General features: G+C 38.9%; 1 protein-coding gene across 6 annotated transcripts in view; it reads right to left on the reverse strand.

The window, feature by feature from the left end:
• Positions 1 to 18558, reverse strand: part of FARSB (phenylalanyl-tRNA synthetase subunit beta) — a 41895-nt gene extending 23337 nt beyond the window's left edge. For 3 of the 6 annotated variants that reach the window (XM_026073066.1, XM_026073068.1, XM_026073069.1), the window contains exons 1-15: positions 18474 to 18558; positions 17111 to 17166; positions 16816 to 16970; positions 16163 to 16235; positions 15614 to 15729; positions 14980 to 15130; positions 13582 to 13690; positions 11068 to 11138; positions 9670 to 9731; positions 9534 to 9585; positions 7842 to 7903; positions 7215 to 7422; positions 6701 to 6781; positions 4164 to 4256; positions 3057 to 3174 (exon numbers count right to left, since the gene is read on the reverse strand). In XM_026073066.1, the coding sequence (XP_025928851.1) occupies positions 3057 to 3174; positions 4164 to 4256; positions 6701 to 6781; positions 7215 to 7422; positions 7842 to 7903; positions 9534 to 9585; positions 9670 to 9731; positions 11068 to 11138; positions 13582 to 13690; positions 14980 to 15130; positions 15614 to 15729; positions 16163 to 16235; positions 16816 to 16970; positions 17111 to 17166; positions 18474 to 18531 (1465 nt within the window). In that variant the 5' untranslated portion in view covers positions 18532 to 18558. Of the gene's footprint in view, positions 1 to 724; positions 842 to 3056; positions 3175 to 4163; positions 4257 to 6700; positions 6782 to 7214; positions 7423 to 7841; positions 7904 to 9533; positions 9586 to 9669; positions 9732 to 11067; positions 11139 to 13581; positions 13691 to 14979; positions 15131 to 15613; positions 15730 to 16162; positions 16236 to 16815; positions 16988 to 17110; positions 17167 to 17954; positions 18121 to 18473 lie in introns of those variants that run through there. The other 3 variants (XM_026073070.1, XM_026073072.1, XM_026073071.1) reach the window with 3 other exon arrangements.
• Positions 18559 to 20636: the final 2078 nt, after the last annotated feature.

The raw sequence follows: 20636 nt of genomic DNA on the forward strand, positions 1-20636 counted from the left end.
TATTTCTTTCTCTCCACCCTTTCAAACTATTTATTAGGCAAGTTTAATTTTGGAAGTAAATTTGGGAAAAACACTAGTTATTCTAAATACCCCATTAAAAACAATTTCAGATATTGTTCATAGTCTGCAAATGCCCAGCCTACGAGAGGGCTGCCCAAGAGGACAGGATACAAAGCTGCTGGCTCAGAAGTCTTATCTTTCATCTGCTGCAATGATTCTCATCAAAATGAAGTACACTACAGAATCAGACTTTATAAAACTGTTAAATGGCCATTCACATAAAATGAAAGCTTAAAAGAGCTACGGTTAACACACACACAAAATAAAATTATTTATTTAACTTGCAAATTTTATGAAGCCAGAATAAATGCACTCCTTATTCCAAGATAAATAGCCCCACTCTCACTCCTGAAGAATGCTAATGCTATTCTGCCATCTGTACCAAGTTTTTTTCCATACTAGCTAACTCCATACCCAAGAAGGAATGAGCTGTACCACCAAACTGTCTGTATTTAATAAAAAAAAGTCTACATGCTTTGCTAAAACTGCTTATTTTGCTTGGCAAGGCTTTTTTTTTTTTTAAAGTAATATACAAATTAAATTCATCAACAAAGCAATTTACTTGCCCTTTTGTTTATGCCTTATATAAACCTTTGTTTTGCAGATCCCAAATACCTTAAACATAACCACTAAAATCTGAAACCAGATAATAGAACAACAGAACCATTTCTGCTGCTGAACTTGAAGTAGTGTCAGCCTTTTTCATTGAGAGGCAAAACTTGATCCAGAGTTGTAACGCAGTGGTCCTCCCCAAAAGTTGTACCCATGCACTCCTTTTCCACTAATATGCCATATAAAAAGAAACAAATCAGTAAATGTCTTTAGAAAACTTTCTGTTAATATTTAAAAATCCATGTGTACAGTTCATTTTACTTTGACACATTTTTCCAGATAAAAAGATAATGTAAAACTTTTAGCCTATGCAGGGAAAGAAATACAGACTTTCACTGAAGCTTTTGAAAAGTGAACTAGCTACTTTGGCTGTTTCATGTAAAACAGTTAAGGTTACAGCATGATTCAAAGGCAGGCATGCTCTCTTAGCACAGTTGGATCAAGTGGAAAGATAAGGAAATTTTTACTTCCTTATACAGTTTTACAGATGGATTTGATCCAGTCTTTATCTAATATTTGCAGTACACATCTAATTTTTCACATTTGTTCTCCAGAATTATCTTCTGGAGAACTGACAACCAATCCAAGCAATCCTGTTTTAAGGTGATGGAAAGGTGGACAAGGGATTCATGTTGAAGCAGGTAATCATGCTGACCCCTGATTTTTTTCTCTGAGTTATAGCTCTCCATAATAAAATCAGTCTGCAACTATAACCTGACATTCCCAGTCTCAAGACATACTGCTTTTTATTTGGCAGCATTGCTCATCTTTGAGACTGCAGCAGTTTAACCAGTCACTAGTATTGTAACAGTAACATGTCTTTAGTGTTTACTAGTCACCAAGGTTTGTGCCATTTGAAAACACTACCAGCAGAGAGTTTCTCTCATGAGTTACAGCCCTGATAAGAATGCAAAGGAGCTCTCAGTCAAGAGCAAGTCAATATTGGTGCTTTTACGTAAGCGATTTAGATCAGGTTCTTTTTTGGTGCAAATTTGCCTTGCATTTATACTTGGGAGCCTTGCAGTATGCACAAGTGACTTCTCTGGTGGTGGAACCAGTCACACACAGRGATACCAACCAAAGCAGCCCACCTGTAACATCTTGCAAAGTCCTCCATTAGTTGGTTCCCTCCACTTGCATAGTGTGTACCTATGCCTGGCAATTGGAATAAACAGCTTTGCTGGTAAAGATGCAGTATAGCTATAAAACCCTGTAACTATAGCTGATTACAGCAAATCAAGCCCTCCTGCTTTCCTCTCTGTGCTGTACCAGTAAGTAATGCAGATATACCCAATGGTTTTGTCTATGAATTTACCTGAGGTTCATATCAAGCTAACTACCCTACAGTTCTCACAGTCATTCCTTCTGTGTCTGTAAAATACTCAATCTGCTTTCATGTTTTTCCATTCTTTTGGAACATTTTTCCCAAACTTGCGCAATGTTAGCATTAACTAGTTTCTCAAATAGTTCCTGAAATGACTCTGGGCCTACAGCTGTGACAATGACTGATTTGAGCAGAAACTTTCTCCCAACATTTGTTCCCTTGATGAGTTTACATGGATGGCAGGATTGAAAACAGCACTGTAGAAATGACCCGTGAACATTTCTGTGGCCCTATTTTCAATCCTGCCATCTTGCTCTAGCAAAGCCTTGTGTCTGGACCCACATTTTGTCTCATTCCTAATATGATTCTGAGAAGCGCTATTATCTATTGATTCTATGGCCTTGGATACTCCAAGGTTTCTTTGGATTCCAAGGACTAAAGCTGTGCCAATTCTGTGCAAAAAGTAAGTTCATCCATGCATATTAAGGGAAGAGAGGATGCAAGTAAAGATCTCTGACTACCTTTGCTCTCTCTACCTGTGCTCAAGAACGCTGAAAAGCTCTTGACAGATTTTAGAGGATATTTTAGATGTATAAAAATATTTCAAAGGTATCCATTAGGATTTTTGAGAGAGCATTAAAAACAGAATCTTATCTGTAGACACTCTGAAATCTAGTCTGTTATGCCAATGTTTTATCTCTCACACTATGCACATAATAAAAAATGAGAATCTATTATTTGGTGATTTATTTTTTTCAGAAATACAAATTTATCTACTATTACCATTTAGCATGTAAACACATATTTCCACTCTCAGAGAGCGTACAACGAAGTACAACCCCATGGAGTTGTACTAGGTTCCCTGAGGGGATGCAAGATGAAAAAAATCAAAGGATTGGGCATCAGCAATGTAAGAGGTATTTTAACAAGAAAACTCTTCTAGAAACATTGCTTCTTAAATGGAAATTAAAATGGTGCAAATCAGGCTTCTTTTAGAAATCCTTAAATCCTTTAAAAGAGGAAATTAAAAACCTATGAATGCCGAAGAACCTTCTCTTACCTGTATTGGCATCTTTTACTACAATGTCAGAAATCTCAAAGAGTTTCAAAGGCAAGGGCATCTTTCGATTAGCAGCAATAGTTTTCAGTAGTCCAGGAAGGAGGCTTGTCCGTGCCACCTGCAGGACAAACACGGATGCTGCAAGTGAAATACCTTCCAATATAGCTGATACTACATTTCCTAATTTCTTGTTTTGCTCATTTGTAACAAGAGTTTAAAAGTAGTCAGGTGCAAATATTGCAGTAATCTCTTATGCTTGAGCATCTTTGTTTTAGAATTATTAACCCCCCAAAAGTACATTTTCTGTACAGACCATATACTGTGCTGTCTGAACACATACATAAGCTTAATAATAGACAGCATTTTGCAGGTGCCAGAGCTACAGCGCAGAGTAGGGTAACAAACAATACTCAAAGAATTGCAAAAAAGTTCAGTTAAAATATAATCCTGCTTATGCAAAAGGTAAATATTAAATGATATTTTGTAAAAATTAAATGCTATCTGAAATATTATCTTGACACCTCCTGATATAAATCAATGATACAGGCAGAACCTAAGTTCAGAATTGCTGATGATACTGTGTTTGAGCTCTCATTCTCTGTCCTAGCAAATATAAAATGATTTAGAAATGGATATTAAAATACTTGAAAAACAATATAGATTTCCAGAAAAAAAAGAGTAATAATGGTTAACAATTTTTAAAAAGCATATTCTTTGCAGAGTTCAGAAAGATTGCAGATTGCCAGGTCTAATAATTCCATTCATGCTAACTAGCATTTCTAAATGTAGGAGTTGATCAATCATCTGGGTGGAATTTTCTGTAATAAGACAGCTCGATCTTGCCACATGCTGTCATAATCTGTATGGTACCTCACTTCATTGATAAGTTAATAGTATTTCACACTGAATAYGGTATTACTCAGTGAAGGGGTAACAGCAAATGAGTGCTAGCAAGTCTGGCATATAAATATCCACATCCTCTTTACTTCATTAAAAAGCATTGTATATTTTATAAATTTTATTTTCTGCTAGTTCCTTTCTGCCTTAAATACAGGATCTGTGACACCATTACTCTCTCAAAATTGGACCTGAATTAAGTCATCTCACCTGAAATTCTGCAGTTTTGGGGTTTGCTATGTGTACTGCTTTTGTTGCAGAGATATCCATGCCAAGTTTATCTGCAATATCTTCTTGAGAACACTGAGAGGAAGAGACAAGAAACTCACCAAGGTCAAGCAGTTAAAATAGACAGTGAGCCAATGATGAAACTTGATATCAAGAATGAACAATGCAAGCGTAGCAGTGGCTCTGAGGCCCCATAATATGCTCTCTCATATGCAACACCCACTCATAATATAAATTAAGTCCCAGCCTTAAGAATAAGTGGGCAAACTGGTTTATCTACAAATGTTAATCACTAAGTAAAATAATGCTAGTTTAAAAAAAAAAAAGGGTTGTTCAGGCTTTTGTCGTGGATTGCTGGCATCTGTTTTAAAAACAGAGGCTCATATTTTGTCCCCTGACTTGCATTGGTTAAAGTATTTTATTCTGAAAATAGTACTTATAAAAGGAATGGTACCCAAGCATTCTCACAAAGAAAACAATTCCTTGGGTCTCCGTGCAGAAAGTAAAATACCACGTACGAAAAACAGGTCATATGGCCAAGCCTTCAATTTTCATGGCAGCATAAGATTCTCATAGTTCATTGTTGTCATTTTTTTGAGCTGGAATTTGGAACCTATTCTCAAGGTGTATTTTTAAGTTGGTCAGTAAAGCAATACGCAYGCACTTTATCAAGCTCAGCCAATGTCTGTGCACATACAGCAACAGATGCTACCGATAAGATCCACACTACAGATTTCCACAATTTATAGCTTCATTAATGTATTAAGAAACTGATAGCAGACTAGGAATGTAATTGAGGATTTGCTAGTATACTGCAGTCTCCCAGAAGTGTTCTCTTTGCACTGGCAGCACTCTGAAAAGGGTGTTGATAGACCAAATATGAGGAAAATGAGCATATGATACCATCTGAAAAAGTGGATTTTTGAATAGAACAGAAATCTTAAATAAATGCTGACCTTAGGAGGAGAAAATTGTGTTCAACAATTTTCAGGTGTGTAGCTAAACTACAACATGTTGCTATGATGTAATTAAACACATTTTGGCTAAATCAGAGCTCCTCACAGAAAACAGTGTTATTCTGTAAGGGTGATAATTTGGGGCTCAAGCCAAAGAACGGATTGTGTGTGCAAATACATGAACAGTGCTTGTTATGTAACACCGGGYTCCAGAATGTTGTAGCGTAAATGATACTGGTCACAGGCATAGGCCTCACATCTGTGTTTTAATAAAGTGACAGTGATGCAGCAGGCTGTGGATGTCRTCATGCCACGGCAGAAATACAATTAYGTAATGTGATAACATGACATGTTGTGTGACCTTACAAAATGCTAGTGTTGCAGTTCATAAAAGTCCTTCTGTTGTGATGATGTAATCATCATCATGATGTTTTAATTTCAGAAAAAGATTGAGAAACTTAACAGAAGTTTTAATAGAATATGTATGTGATGGTGGCTCCATGTATGCTAAGATGGCCACAAATTGCACTTTGAGGCAAAGGCTTTCATCAAACCTTGAAACAGAAAAATATTAGAATGTATAGTGTATGTTCAATAGCTGACTATGCCAATATTCACATACTGACAGCTATTGTACCCTTTTGGGAGGGGGAGGAACTTAACTTTTTTTTTTTAATGGTAGATCAAGTTCTCTGATCCAGTTCACAGCTATGGCAAAAGGATAAGAACAAGTGGCTGTGACAAAGATGGCATTCATTACTAAACATTTCATCAAAACACAATCCTGCTGCAAAATTTCTGTATTAGAAATTATACTAGCTGTTGGACTGGCACATGCTGCTGCGGAGACCTAGTTCTTGGTAAAGCCTATTCACAGTGCTGTAACAAATAATATGAATAATACCTGCAACCACTGTTAATAATGAGTAATATTTTTTACTTGTTTTTCCATGGGGGAAAAAAAACTCTCACAAAACTTACGGAGGCATTTGTGTTCCACTAGTGTGCATTACATTAAGAATTCCTTTTTACAGGAATTCTTAAGATTAACTCTTTTGCTGACTGAATAACTGCATATTGACTTTACATTTCATGCAAGGAACCATGGGCAAATAACAATATTCAGAAAAAGAAACAAATAGAAACAGCATCATCTCCAAACTGTAGTAATATTCACCAGGAACTACTAAATTTTGATGTCTGTTTTCCAGATTATCAAACTATGATGAATTTTACATCTGGTGATAAAAAGTCTTGAGAAAGAGACTTGCTGTTTTATAATTTCATACTCCCAGTATTAAGCTAAACTAAAAAACATACTTCTTCAGCTATTTTCACCTCTACACTTAGAACTACATGCCAAATTAAGAGTCAGTCAGTTAATTCCTCTGACCCACAACTCACAAAATATGATAATGTAATACCAAAGCACTAGCAAACAATCACCTGCCCAAACAGTATCAGCTAATACTGGTACATCAATACGTGACTATCCTCTACAGTTTTGGCTGCATCACTGCTCCAACATGCAACTAAGAAAAACATAAAATCAATAAAATATACCAGGGCAAAAGTGAGAGCTTCAGTGAATCCAGCAGCTGCCAAGTCCAGTCTGAGAAGTTCTGTGAGCTTATTGAGAGGGAGCTAAAATGAAACAAAAACCAGTTTTCAACTTCCATCTAAAAACATTTCTCTGTTCTTTCCTGAGGTGTTTCTGCCTGTTACATTACAGCAAAGTCACTAGGGAGGTACTATTCTTGTGCGCTTAACATTTTTGAAAGCGTCAGCCAGCTGCCTTTAGGCTTGCCTAAGGAAATGAATCTCCCAATTAGAGATTTAATATGGGCTCCCTACTTAAACCCTGTTTTTTTTTTTTCCCCCAAGTACCAGCAACCACTGATCTTGGACTTATTCAAATCAGTGGGGCATCTGTTTTGTATCCTATCCATGGTAAATACTTCTCAAGGCAAAGCATGTCAAAATATTTAATTCCTAGGTTCTGTTTTCCCCAAAGCCCTTCTGGCATGCACTAGTCATTTACTGACAACAGAGCGTTTATTTGAAGGGGCAATCTTACTTGATTAGCTATGGTGTATGTTTTCGGAATAGTCATCTGAATGTTGTTATAACCATAAGCTATTGCTGCATCTTCTACGATATCACATGCATGGATAATGTCCGCTCTGGTAGGAGGGATTTCAATCTCTATATTGTTCCCATTCCCTGTGACGTGTGACTTCAAACACATCCTAGTCAGCAGCTTTGCAAGGTTTGATGGAGTTTCACTGAAACAAAACAAAAGAGTAGTAATTTACAGATCTTACACTGTATTAACTGCTTTTTTTAAAGTAATCAGTGCTTCTGCTACATTGTCTTATATACTGAAGGATCTCCAAGTGCTTTATGGAGTGCATATAGACTTAGGATTCCATCAGAACCAACTCTCAGATGAATCATGACAATCATTTTTTTCCTTTACTTTGCAAGAATTGTGGGAGGCTATAAAGAATCGTTCACCTTTCTTGAAAATAGGGGAAGAAGTCTTAAAAAGTTGATCCAATTACCCAACTTAACCTCTGAAATTTCATAAACAAAATCATAAAATGTAAACATCTTTAAAACAATACAATAATCAATGTTTTCTGTTAGTTTTATCATGATTGATGTCTATCAGTAGAAACTGTTTTCATTTGCAAGAACACACCTGATTCCTATTTTCTTGTTAATGAACTCAGGTTTCACCTTCTCTCTTCGGTAAGCCAATTCCTAAAAAGAAAAGCAAAGCTTTACAGAATACACAACACTTGCCATTTCTGCCTAAGAGAATTTAATTTTGACATTTTGCTAATCTAGCTTCTTCTAATTATGATACCAAAATGACATCCACAGAAGACAAGTGTGGTACATTAAGCTAAACCTAATATTTTAAGATAACAGGATTCTTGAAAATAACATTGTAGTATGTGATGTGAAAGCCCTTCTCAGGTAAGCTAGAAGTTTGAATGCAGCACAAAATCCCTGTTATTGAAATTTCTGATAAAATATACATAAGTAACTGCGTTTTTGAAAGTTTCTAGTCACCAGTTCATCCTAAGACAAAGTCCTAAAGCAGTGAATGGTCTAGTACAGATCAAATGACTTGTAGGAGCAGGAAGAAAGAAAACTTTCCTTTCTCCCTCCATATTCACACATAAATCCTCTACCAGTATTTTCTTGAGGAAGCTTGTAACATTTTTAAGAAAATTATTTTGTATGTAGGTACTTAAAGAAGGTGTTTCCAAACTTCCAGATACACAAATGCTTGAAAACCTTAGTGTCTAAAGCTTTGGGGATTTTTTTGCTCTATTTKATCTAGGGAAACTACATTGGTTATTACAGGGATTTTTGTTTTGTTGCATGTCTCTTCAGGATTCTACGTCTTTTCTCCCATGATTAGAGAAGTGGAAGCTAACAAGGATTTTTTTTTTTTTAGGATTCATTTGGGCACTGGTGAATGCAGACATTACTAAAAGAAAAAGCTGAACCACCACTAGAGAAACTCTCAGTAAAAGTAAGTCACTTTCCCTGTAATCAGGTTGTACTTGCTTGATATATCTGATTTTATGAATCCAGCCAGATCGCCATTTGTCTTCAGTCACTTATAGAAAATAGGAGGGATTGCTTTCTTTATACTTATTAGGAGAACAAAAAAGTAAGACCCTGTTACTGCAAAGAGGTCCACCTGAAACCCTGAATGCAGGCAAACATGCACTTGAAGTTCATGTAATGTCTGAACAGATCTTTACATAGCAGGAGTCTATAAACTGAAAGACTGAAAAATCCAGCAKGAAAAGGCTATTTTAACTGAAAGGCATTAAAACTTCCAGATCTGATAAGTAAGTTATGCTGAGGCTGATTTCAGCTGTCCACTGGTTTAAGCCTGAAGGACCTCTCCCTGCATTCATTTCTCCTGATTTAGAACAGGTAAGTTTTTAAAGGCTTTAGATACAGATTATGATGTTTGATTACAATCTTTACTTATTCCTGAAGAAGTTCATAGTAGCAGTCACCACTTACAATTTCAAACCCTAGCCTTCTTTTTGGAATATCAGACTATGTCAGTGAGACTGTATTTTTAGCTGTATCATAAATGGTTAACAGTTATGATATTTGTGGAGTTGCATGATGGGTTTCCTAGATAGTGGAAAATGGGGCACTGTTTTCTTTTGTGGGGCTAGAGAAGACCCTGACTCACTAATACCTAAACATTCCCAAACTAAGCTCTTATACCGTACCTCAGAAACTGTATATACTACTTATATAGTAGAGAAAAAGTAGACAATGTCACCCTAATCAAACTTTGTGTAAATAAAATCCTTTTTCCAAAGACAGTTAGATATCCTCTCACTATACTTACTGGATAGATGTGGGTCTTCCCATTAGGATAAATTACTTCTGCTGCTTCAACACTGTGAGGTAGAAGAAAAGAACTGAAAATGTTTTTAAAACATGGACAAAATATAATGTGTTTCTGACTGAAGATTTAAACTCACCTGAATGGCTTCTCACAATATTCACTAAACATTGTGACTAGAATATCAAGGACAATTTTTGCCTACAAAAATAAAAATAATAATCACGTTAAAATTTGTCAGCTATTTGTGTTGAATTAGACAAAATATCATAACTGAAGAAAATGAGGAAAAAATTGTTGTCTCAGACTCTGTTCATTCTATTCTATTTAGTAATTTAACAGAAACCAAATCCTGGTAGTCTAGAATACAGTTTGAATTTTAAGAAGTGTTTTGCTTCTGCTACAAAGACATTTATGTAAAAACTTGAAAACTGGAAATCTTTGACTCTAAAACATTTGTGCATTTTTGCTAAACTCTGTTCCCAAGATATGCAGGGGTCTTTATTACCCGTTGGAATTGAACCTTCCCAACCTTTTGTCTAATTAATCATTTCACTGAAGTTCAAATGAGAATGTACAGGGTGAAGGACTGTGCATTGTTTAAGAATATATTGTCAATTTAACTTCATTTGCAAAATCTTTTCTTTTAGAGTTATTTTTTAAGGGGTTAGGATAACAATGCAATCATGAGATTCAGATCAATGTCCACAAGGCATCAAAAACAGCTCTTGTAGCTTGARGATAATTTCCTTCACTTAAATAGAAAATCATCATTTTCATTTTTACTATTAAAGCAAGCAGTGACAAAAAGCTGAGTCATTAGTTTGCTTAGAAGCCACTCCCCAAAATGCAAACTTATTTATCAGTCATTAACATATCACTGTGTAGCTGGGTAAGTTAAAAGGGTTTTTGTTCTTAAATGTCAAGATACACACTTCAGGGAAATTATCAATGACTGCACAACGTATATTCAAGAACAGGCAATTATAACTGCTAGGCTTTCATGCTTCAGCTTTGAGTTACAGAACGTGCATAGGAAAGACTTCTGTTTGACACTTATTTGCAGAGTATCCCTGCTTGAAAAAGATAACCAAGTGGAAAAAGTGTCTTCTCCCTTCCCTCATCCTAAATTTAAAGAGGAGATGAAATGAATCTTTACAAAAAGCGTCCTGGCAAAATAAAGTCTCAGTAAATGTTACCTTTTTTGAAGCCTTTCAGATTTRGAAAAGTGTCCAACAACAAGAAAACCTCCTAGTTTATTTACATTACTTTCTTGTATAAGCTGAATACTTAATGTCAACATAAAGACACAATGAAAATAAAACCCACAGAAAACACCACATTCTCTATAGAGCAAGCCTAGAACTGTGCTGAGGGAATTTCAAATAGTCCCACAACTTATCTTGCTCTTTGAAAAAATGAAGTCTGCTCCTTAAGGTAACTGCCTGTCTATTGCAGTCCTTTGTACTCAAGTCCTATTTCCTCAAAAGAAAACAACGATATTACAGCATATCAAAAGCAGGAAAGATTAATTTACCTTTGTAATATCTGTGCCTGTGCATTCAATAAAGACATTTCTGGTGTTTAGGCTTATTTTTGTATGTTCTCCTAAAACATGTAAAGACAGCAACATGTTAAGAAATGCTATTACTTTTCTTGAAATGACACTGATATTGACTCCATTTATGATTCAGCAAGATCACTGTCTTCTCCACTTAAAAGCCACTATTTCTACTGCATTGACGTTCACAATTCCTACCAGATTAGCAGCTCTCTATTTTTAAATATGTAAATCAAAAAGAGTAGAAAGAGCCTGAATGGTAGTACATTTTGTCTGCGTAAGGCAGAGCAGACTGAGTGAAGTGGTTATACCTGTACATTTAAAGATAGACAAATCTACATGTATTATCAGTATCCAACTGAGAAAAGCAAACTGACAAAGCAACAGCCATCTGCTGGTTACAAAGTGGTTCTGCAGCTGCGCTTCCAGAGGATCTCATCTTTCCTGGCTTTAACAAGTGTCACATCTGCATTTGATAGGGAAGCACAGAAAAGCAACCTTGGTTAGGAATGAATGAAATTGTTTAAAAAAAGTGATTTAAACTGATGAATATCCAAAGCTACTTTTGTGAAGAACCAAGATATCTTGATGCTATCTCCTGAGATACTGTAAATTTGTCTACACTACTGATTTAGTGCATAGGAAGGGCTCTTTTTAGGTATGAATCTTCTTTGTGTCTGTACCTGAGTCAACAGGTATGCACTCTGGCATACCAGTGATGCACTCAGAACTGTTTCTGTGCTAGAGTAAGCAAGGTAGAAGATGCACATAGGGACATCATCGAAAGCAGCCCACTTGCAAAYTGGATGCAAAGTCCTCCAGGAGTTGGTTCCCTCTACAAGCGGAGTTCTGTTAGTAACGGCAGGCAATCTAGAGTGGCTGTACAGAAATCTGCTTCATATTGCCTATTAGTCATAGATGTGCCGTGCATACCTTGAACGAACTGCACTGCCAGCGACCGTGCAGTGTGGACATACGGTCCTAGAATCATACAGCATTGTGSCAAACGAAGCCTTGGTCCTTCTCTTCTCCCATTGCACCATTCAGTAATTGCCATGGGAGGCATGGGAAGCACACACACAGATGCACATGGGCATTCTTGCTTCCATTGTTTGACCCTGAGCAAGTCGCTTAGCTTTTGTGTTTCAGTTTTGTATCTGAGAAACTAGGTTACAACTACTTTGAGAGAAAATCAGGTGCACTGAGGATCTGAACAGTGAGGGATCTTGTATTCCCTTCCCGAGGATGCTATGCTGTACCTCTCTGCAGCTGGAATGTACTCAGCTCTTCTGGACTCACTTCAAAGCAGATATAACCTGACACTTCAGTGCTTGTAGATAATCCAAAATACCACTTCAGATGTTTATATTTCATCATCTGTTAAAAAAGTAAATTTAACCTGGAAGCTTCTCTCAAATACTATTCTTTAAAATAGACACAGGAATAAGAAATTTAGTTCAACCTTCTTAATTGATAAAATGTAAACATACAGAATATTTATACATAGAACAATCTGAAGCTGAAATGAGCCTAACCAAGAAGGATCAGACATAGTGGTTGACAGCACCTTCAAATTCCGAACAGTTGTTTTTTATCAGTCCCTGTCACAGGGTGTGAGCTGCCTCTTAAGAAGATTTGGGTTTGCTATTTAAGATTTGGATAAGGACAACTAGGAGAAATATATCTAAAGAGATTATTGCTGCAGATTTTATTAGTCACCGTATGGAAAAAGTTATTGATTCTTGACCTAAGTATAAAGATATACTGAAGCTACCTTTGTTAAGGGAGTAGTTCTTGCTATGTGATTAAGTGGTCTCAGTAATCAGGGTTCTCAAAAATCACCCATAAAGAGCTTTTGCATTCAGAAGAAGCCCATGTTTAGAAATAGTGCCAATAAAAAAATGTACAGCAGTTTATTCTTTTTAAATCACAAAAGACTTCTGGACTCACTCCTTGCGTAATTGCAAAAGGTTTCACAATAACTGATTCACACTGCTAATAAATACACCAGGCTTAGGATCTCGGTAAAAAGATCAGTATTGTGACCATCTAAAATAAAGTACAAAGCAAAATGTTACAGTTATCAGCTTACAAAATCAATTCTTACACCCTTCTTTTAGCTAAATGACTGCTGAACAATATGTCTACTGTTCCTCTTTYATGCAAATAAAATGCCTTTCTAACAAAGGGTCCTATCACCAGGAACCCTTCCTGAGCTTATACCACAAAGACATGGAAGGAGAAGAGAAACTAAATGCAGAGGTTTGCAGTGGGACTTGTACACTCTCTTGACTGAGAAAAGAGGAACGCTAGCAGCCTGGGGGAGCAAAAAATTTGGCTGTTTAAACTGAAGGAAGGAAAGACAACTGTATGAAATTAAGAAAAAAGGAATAATCCATGTTACACATCCATGTTTCTCTTAGACACTCTGACTCACACACATTAAATAGAAGCAACAATATAAACTACAATAGTCATAAGTAATCTTACCATTGATGATTGGTGGCATGGACAGAACAACACCATTGCTGTCATAAATGATGGGATAAAGTGGCTTATTTTCAATTAGGTGCAAATAGTGTCGAAGATGGCTGTCAGTCTGGAGAAACAAAGCACGAATTAAATGTCCTATTAGCTCATGTGTGAACTTCCCTCTGTTGAGATATGGAATTTTGCTAGAGGGCAGGATGTGGCTTAGAGCTAGGTGCTTCACTAGCAAAAGCTTTTTGCTCTCAGAAGCAAAACTTTAAAATGRGAGAACTGGATTTGGGGGTTTCTTCAGAAATGTTAAAAATTATTTCTTTAAGGAATCTCTCACAGATGCATAAGCCATGCTGCCCAAATGCTGCCTGTGTTCACCACAGCAGACATTACACTGCCAAACCCACAGACACACATTCTTAGTTCACAGGAACTTTCCTTAGAAGTGATAGAAATTAGCACTACAATACTTATAATTATGAATTGCTGAACACTGACACATTTGTGCTTAAATTTGATGCAAAATTTATATCTGCTGCAATGACATGGATACCCACTGTACCAAAAAAACACAGTTTAATTCTAGTCTCTCTGATACCCCTTGTTTCCTAGCACTGTCACTCGTCTACTGTATCAGTTTAGTCAGAGATCTTTAAGGATCTCTTTATCTTTACGACCAGTATGTGTGTTCCAACAGAGCTGCATAGTGTAATGATGGTGATAATAGCATGATTTTCAAATGCTGATATTTAAAGAGGTCTATGTAAACATCATGAARTTAGACTTGATGGATTTTTTTCCTGGTTTTATTGGGATGCTAGGCCAAGAATGGTGCCTAACTTAACTTGAGCCTTGTACACAGCTACACTTGCTTAATATGTAGTTGGGTACATAACTAAACATCTTCTGCAAGTAAATTGACCAAATTAAAAACAACATCAAAAAATCTGAARACGGGATTGCTCATCCCAATCAAAGCATGCCCTCTCTCGCTTAACCATCCCCCTAAYCATTCCTCCATCATTTTACATCATTTTTTCAGCTTTGTACACTGAATTTTTTAGCAGTGTAGATAAATTCATAACSCTTGTACAGTGTTATAAAGAGTATCATGAAAAGCAAACTTTGTGTTGATAAATTGGTGGGTTAAAAACAAAACTATTATTCTAAGAGTTATGTTTAGCCACAAAACACCACGGTATGTCTTTCAGGGACAASAGAAGTTAAATATTACCATGGATTTCTCATGAATAATCAAAATGTGAAATGTTCATTGGCTGAAACCACAGAAGATAACTGTGTTTTATTACCAACATCTTCTCTTAGTATCAAGGATACACAAGATGTTAAGCCTTGGAAATGCAGCCTCCTGCATTCAGCGCAACAAGTTTGAAAAATCACACTTACCCTATACAGATCCATAAGTTGTGAAGCTGTGTACTCTTGAGATTGATTCAAGGGCTTGAATTTAATTTCAGAAGGTGCTTTAGCTGTAAAGGTAAAYGGACCAGTGACGGTGTCCAAGTCATGGGTACCTATTGCTACTAACGCTCTTTTCCTACAAAGAAAGGAGGCAAAATAATAATAACTAGTAATAATGCTAGTAGGATTTGGAGTTCCTTTGAGATGATTATCTCATGATGCTCTATATTTCCTATATATTCACAGAACTTACTAAAAAAGTATAATGTCAGTTTTGATAAGCTTAGAATTATTTCCACTCTGCATGCTAGTGATGAGATATAAATATTAACAATAGACATAATAGTCAAAGTGAAATCTAATGGGACTGTGGCAAAAGGCTTCTTTCTCAATTGTTGTAGGAGTCGTAACAGCTATTTATACTGAAATATATTGAAAGGAGGCAGAAACAGGCATGGCAAGTGAGAAGGGTCAAGAGTGCTGCTATAAAGGATTCCCCTTAGCATGAATAAACATAATAACACTTTCTAACAAGGAAGAGCAGTCTTAACATGGTTTTACCACAGTGATCAAATTATACACAAAGACACCATATACTACTTCAAATTTAAGAACTAACCTGCAAATATTTTGGTGTAGTTTTTCTTGAAGGTCAATGAAACTATCGTAACGTTCTTTGGTAAAGGTTATGTTACGAAGGACTGCAGCAACAGCATGAGGACGGACTTGGGCAGTCTGCAATTTACAACAGCAACACATTATAAATTTCAAGTGCACAGAATATATGAAACTAAAACTGAAGCATAAGCTCCTGTTCTGTAAAGCAGTAATAGAAAGGAAAATTCACAGAAATTCACTCCAGGTCTCGTAAATGCAAGGAGGTTTTCAGCATACTGTGTGCTGGCTCAGAAGACCAATACAATGTGAGCATCTGAAACTCTGATTTGATCTGCTACTAGGTGTACCCAAAATAATTTGTATAATGCTCCTCCCCTTCCTCTTCCATAAAAATAAATCACAATGACTAGAAAATATTAAATTTCTTTAGCTGTTATTCTACAAACCAGACTTCCAGTCTCACTGCTCTTATAAAATTGGTACTGATAGTTCATACTTGGTGGTTGAGAAACTTTCAATAAATTTTCAAAGGTACAGTAAACACTTTTACCTCTTCAGTGATAATCAGCCTCTGACCTTCACCCTTAGCTGGCATGATCTTTTTGTACCTAGGGAGATTTATCCTGGAATAAAAATGGAAATAAGTCTATAACTGAAAGTTTCCAAAATGCAGGAAACTAGAAACATGTCAACAGTTGTATGTAGAAAATTTTCTTAATAATATTTCTTGGCATAAACTATATTTATGCTAACTGTTTTAAAACTTAAGTTTTCTACAATATGTTATGAAGTCCAGTACACGATGACTAGATGGTAAATAGATAACGGAAATAGAAAAGAAGCACTTAGGAAGATAAAGTCACAGCAGAAAAGTGAAATGAATTATTTATATTGGTATTTACTAGAACATAAGGAAGTTCCTCTACAGGAGTTCTTTACAGAGGATAAGTCTCAAATGGAATAGCAGTTGAAAAAAATTTAAAATAGATTAAAAAAAAATCTAGTTTAGTCTTTTAAAATTATATAATAGAGCCTCTCCAGAAAAACAATCATGAAGCATATAGACATTTGACAGATACAGCTGATCTGTACATCAGAAAATACTCAAAAGCCAAGCAAGCAACAAGCTTATTTATTGATCAAAAATGGATTCATATTTAAGCAAACAACAAATCACAGAAAAATCTCACAACTCTACATTACCTTTCTTTAAAGACCTGCAATCCTCGGACCAGTCCTTCAAGACAAAGAAGATCATAACGGTTGGCAGGAACATCAATTTTATAGAGAACGGTATCAGATGCCCCCTCCGCCTTTCCATCACCTCGTTCTTTACTTATAATGTCTTTCTCAGATGTCTGAAATTGAGCAAAAACTGTTTTTTTTAACTTGAAATATCTTAACATTGGCAGCAGTATGACAGTGAGAAAATAAAACAGAAAAAAAGTACTAATTAACAAAATAGTTTAAAGGTGTAGCTCACAAAAATGTTACTTACAATCTCATCAAGCTCCAAACCAAACTCAAAACAAAGCTCATCAAATTCTTCATCAGCTGTGACAAAAAAGAAAGTGAATTTTGGTTAATAAGCAGACCTCAGACTTTTAAAATGCAACTTTATGCTTATTTTGAATGTTCTCAAATGAGATAGCAAATGCCATTTTGGAAAAAAGAAGAAAAATCATTTCAAGAATTTTGCTGATTTTTGCATTTTAGTAGCAGTTTCTTTAAGATATACTGTATTTATTGAAATGTTGTTCTTACAATTATAGCAAAAGCTTCTGAACATCAGAGCCTACCTCCACTACCAGCTCTTCAGTCTGGTTTGTCAAAGGAACTCTAGCTGAACAGCTAATGAAAGCATGAGTGAGCAGTTTGACAGTTTCTGTTGACAGTACCTTACTTACCAATCAGCTTATCATATAGAGATTAAATGAACCACTTTATGACATGTGGAATCCCACAGTAAGTAACACAACCCTGGTCTGAAAATCAGTATTGTGCACCTATATGTCTCAAGAACCTACCGCACTCCAAATGCTAGATAAAATGCTGCATGTCCCTAAAATGGTCTTTCAGTCGGAAAAACAGTTTCTAAGTCACATTACTAAACAGACTGGAARGAATGACAGAATGAAAACACAACCTAAATTGTTTGCTTCGCCTGCTCCAACCTCTTCTTTTTTCCTTTTTGATCTGGGCTAATTCTTAAAGCAGAACTAGAACTCCAGGTAGAAACTGCAATTTGGAAATATATGGTTCTTATTTTATTAGTGATTTGTAATCCAACAGGATCTAGCCAGGGGAAAGGTTAAACAATCCAAGGCAAATATATCACTTACTTCAGTATATGCCATGAACTTCTGAAGAACACTAAGTGACTGTGGAATTCCCCTGTTACATATGTCAGTGCATTTGCATTAAATGTTGCGCTTCTCCTCAAGGGTTAAGTCTGTCCCACGAACACTTGCTGGGATTARGAATAAGCGATCAGCAAATCGGTATAGTAGCGGGGTGAGTGGACGACGGCAGCTCCCGAGCACCTGGGCGAGCTCATGCAGGCAAGTGACGGCGGTCCTGAGGAACGCGGGAGGCCGAAGGACGCTCCCAGCTCCCTGCCCGCCGCCATGCGGCAGCAGGTGACCGCTCGGCGGCTCCGTGGCCCGGCGGAGCGGCGGGGGCAGCAGCGCCCGCACGGGCCGCTCGCGCCGTGGGGCAGAGCCTCCCGCAGCGCAACCGGGGCCCCTCGGGGAAGGGGCTGACGGATGGCGGCGACAGCAGCGGAGCTCCTGGGGCCTCCGCGCGGCGCCTGGCGGAGCACGGCAGCCGCCCCCTCCCGCCCCCCGCCGCCCCGCACTCACTGTAAGCCCGGCCCAGCGCCTCGAAGAGCAGGTCGCGCTTCACGCTGACAGTCGGCATGGCGACCGCCGGCTCCCGCCGCCAACGCGCCTGCGCAGCCGCCCCGGCGCCGAGGCCCCCGCCGCGCCGCCTCCGGCCCCYGGGGCTGCCCGCCGCACTGCCTGAGGTCGCCTGCCCCTCCTGCGGTTCCCTTCGCTGCTTCGCTGTCTCCTAGAAGTGACGACGGGGGGAAAACCAGTTACGTGCCGGTGGAGCGGGGCTGTGTGGCGCCTGAGCCGAGGGAGGACGGAGGAGGTGTGCTGTCTGCGCAGGCAGAGCGCGGGGCAGCTAAACCCGGGTTACATCAGCCGCTTGCCCGAAGGCCCCYAGCCGGCTCGTGACGCGCAGCCGTAGCTTCCGGCGGAGCGAGGGGCTGGCGGTTGGGTGCGGCTAACAGCCGCGGGCAGAGGGGCGGCGGGGTTGGGGGGCTGGGCGCGGCTAACGGCCGGGGAGCGGCGGGGTTGGGGGGCTGGGCGCGGCTAACGGCCGCGGGCCGGGGGGTGGCGGGGTTGGGTGGCCGGGAGCGGGAGGGAGTTGGGGGGCTGGGCGCGGCTAACGGTCGGGGGGAGGGGGCGCGGCGGGCGGCCCTTCCCGGTGCCGCGCTGACTGAGCCGTGGTCCGGGCGGGCGGGACGCTGGGGCCGTGGCTGTGTCCCATGCGGGCGGGGGCGGCAGCGACAGGGGCCGGTGGGAGGCTGGGGTCGGTGAGGGTCGGCGGCGGGGCTCAGGGCATGGCGCGGGAAGCGAGGCGAGGCAGCAGGGCCCCGGTTTCCGTGCGGTGTGGCGACGGCTCTGGCAGGCAGCCCCGGAGGGTGTTTTCTCGCAAAGCAGCGCAGTCCGCACGGCTGCGTGTGCCTGCTATGCTCAGCTGGTGCCTGGAGTGGCGCTGAGAAGCACTAGTGGAAATGGGAAATAATTGTATTGAGTTACAAAGCAGTAACTTATATAAACAGAAGTGTTCATTATAATGCTGTCGTGGACACCAGTCTCTTATTTAACCAATTGTTGCCTGGTAGACTTGAACTGCCAGGAAGCATAAAGGCTCGATCCCTCAACTTGGTGTTGAACTCTGTGCAGGGAGTAAAGAGGAGTTTGGCTTCATCTAGGTGATATCAAGATGATATCAGGAAAAAGGKTTTTTTTAATGCGAGACTACCTGTATAAATAGAGCAGTGTCATTTGCCAATTTAAGGAACAGCCCATGTTAACTTAAATATCCTTGCATCTGTCTTTTGCCATATACAAAATAAGTCTCACTTTGGACAATTCTTTTTCAGCTAGCAAGGTGAGGCTGTGGCAATTCCATTGTCCTGATGAGTGAAATTGCTACAGGCAGCATAATAACATCTTCAAAAGTTTCTTTTTCTTACTGTATTCTTTTGTAATAATTTTAATGATATCCCAGTTTAAATGTCAGAGGTGGGTGGAGGCTGAGTTGTTTGGTTTAATTAGAAATGAAAGAGTTAAAACTGTAGTGATTTGTACCATTTTAAGTTTATGGTCAACTTCTGGGTAAGTTCTTTAACAAGTAGCTTCAGTGCAAGCTGTAGAGTATATGCTCGAAATGCTATGCAAAGTTCTGAGAATAAGAGAGGGTCTCAGGTGCTCTAAGAAAAGGAGGGAAAACTACTTTCTAGTATAGCTGTACAGATTTCATATAAGGAAAATCTACACTGGATAATTTGACTCTTCAGGCTTGAAGTTTGCAGCTTTAGAATAATAAAACCACTTGTATTTCAACTCTTACTGTCTGTTGCAATTTATTTAAAGTGAAGACAAGTGTGTTTTGCAACTTGCAGGTAAGGCTGAGGCTTGCTTGAGTGTTGTTTATTGCATCTGTGTGAAACGTGAGAGAAGGTTGCATGTTTCTGTGACAGTTATTATCATGGGAGTTTACTGGACGCGTTCTTTCCAACTTTGCTGACAAGGAGCTTTTGCTGAAGTCAGGGTGGGAAAACCCGGAGTGTAGCAGCTTTTCCTAGAGGTGTGTGCCGGGAGCTGAGTCGTGCCTGGCGCCGCGCACCTCGTGGCGGTCCGCATCGCCTGCCTGCCGTTGCCTGGAGCCGGCCGGCCGAGGCCGGGGCTCGCAGCAGCCTTCGCGCTCCGAGCGGGCCGCGGGCGCAGCCG

Source organism: Apteryx rowi, unplaced genomic scaffold, assembly GCF_003343035.1.
Source record: "Apteryx rowi isolate R43461 unplaced genomic scaffold, aptRow1 scaffold_36, whole genome shotgun sequence".
In the NCBI taxonomy this organism is placed as follows: Eukaryota; Metazoa; Chordata; class Aves; order Apterygiformes; family Apterygidae; genus Apteryx; species Apteryx rowi.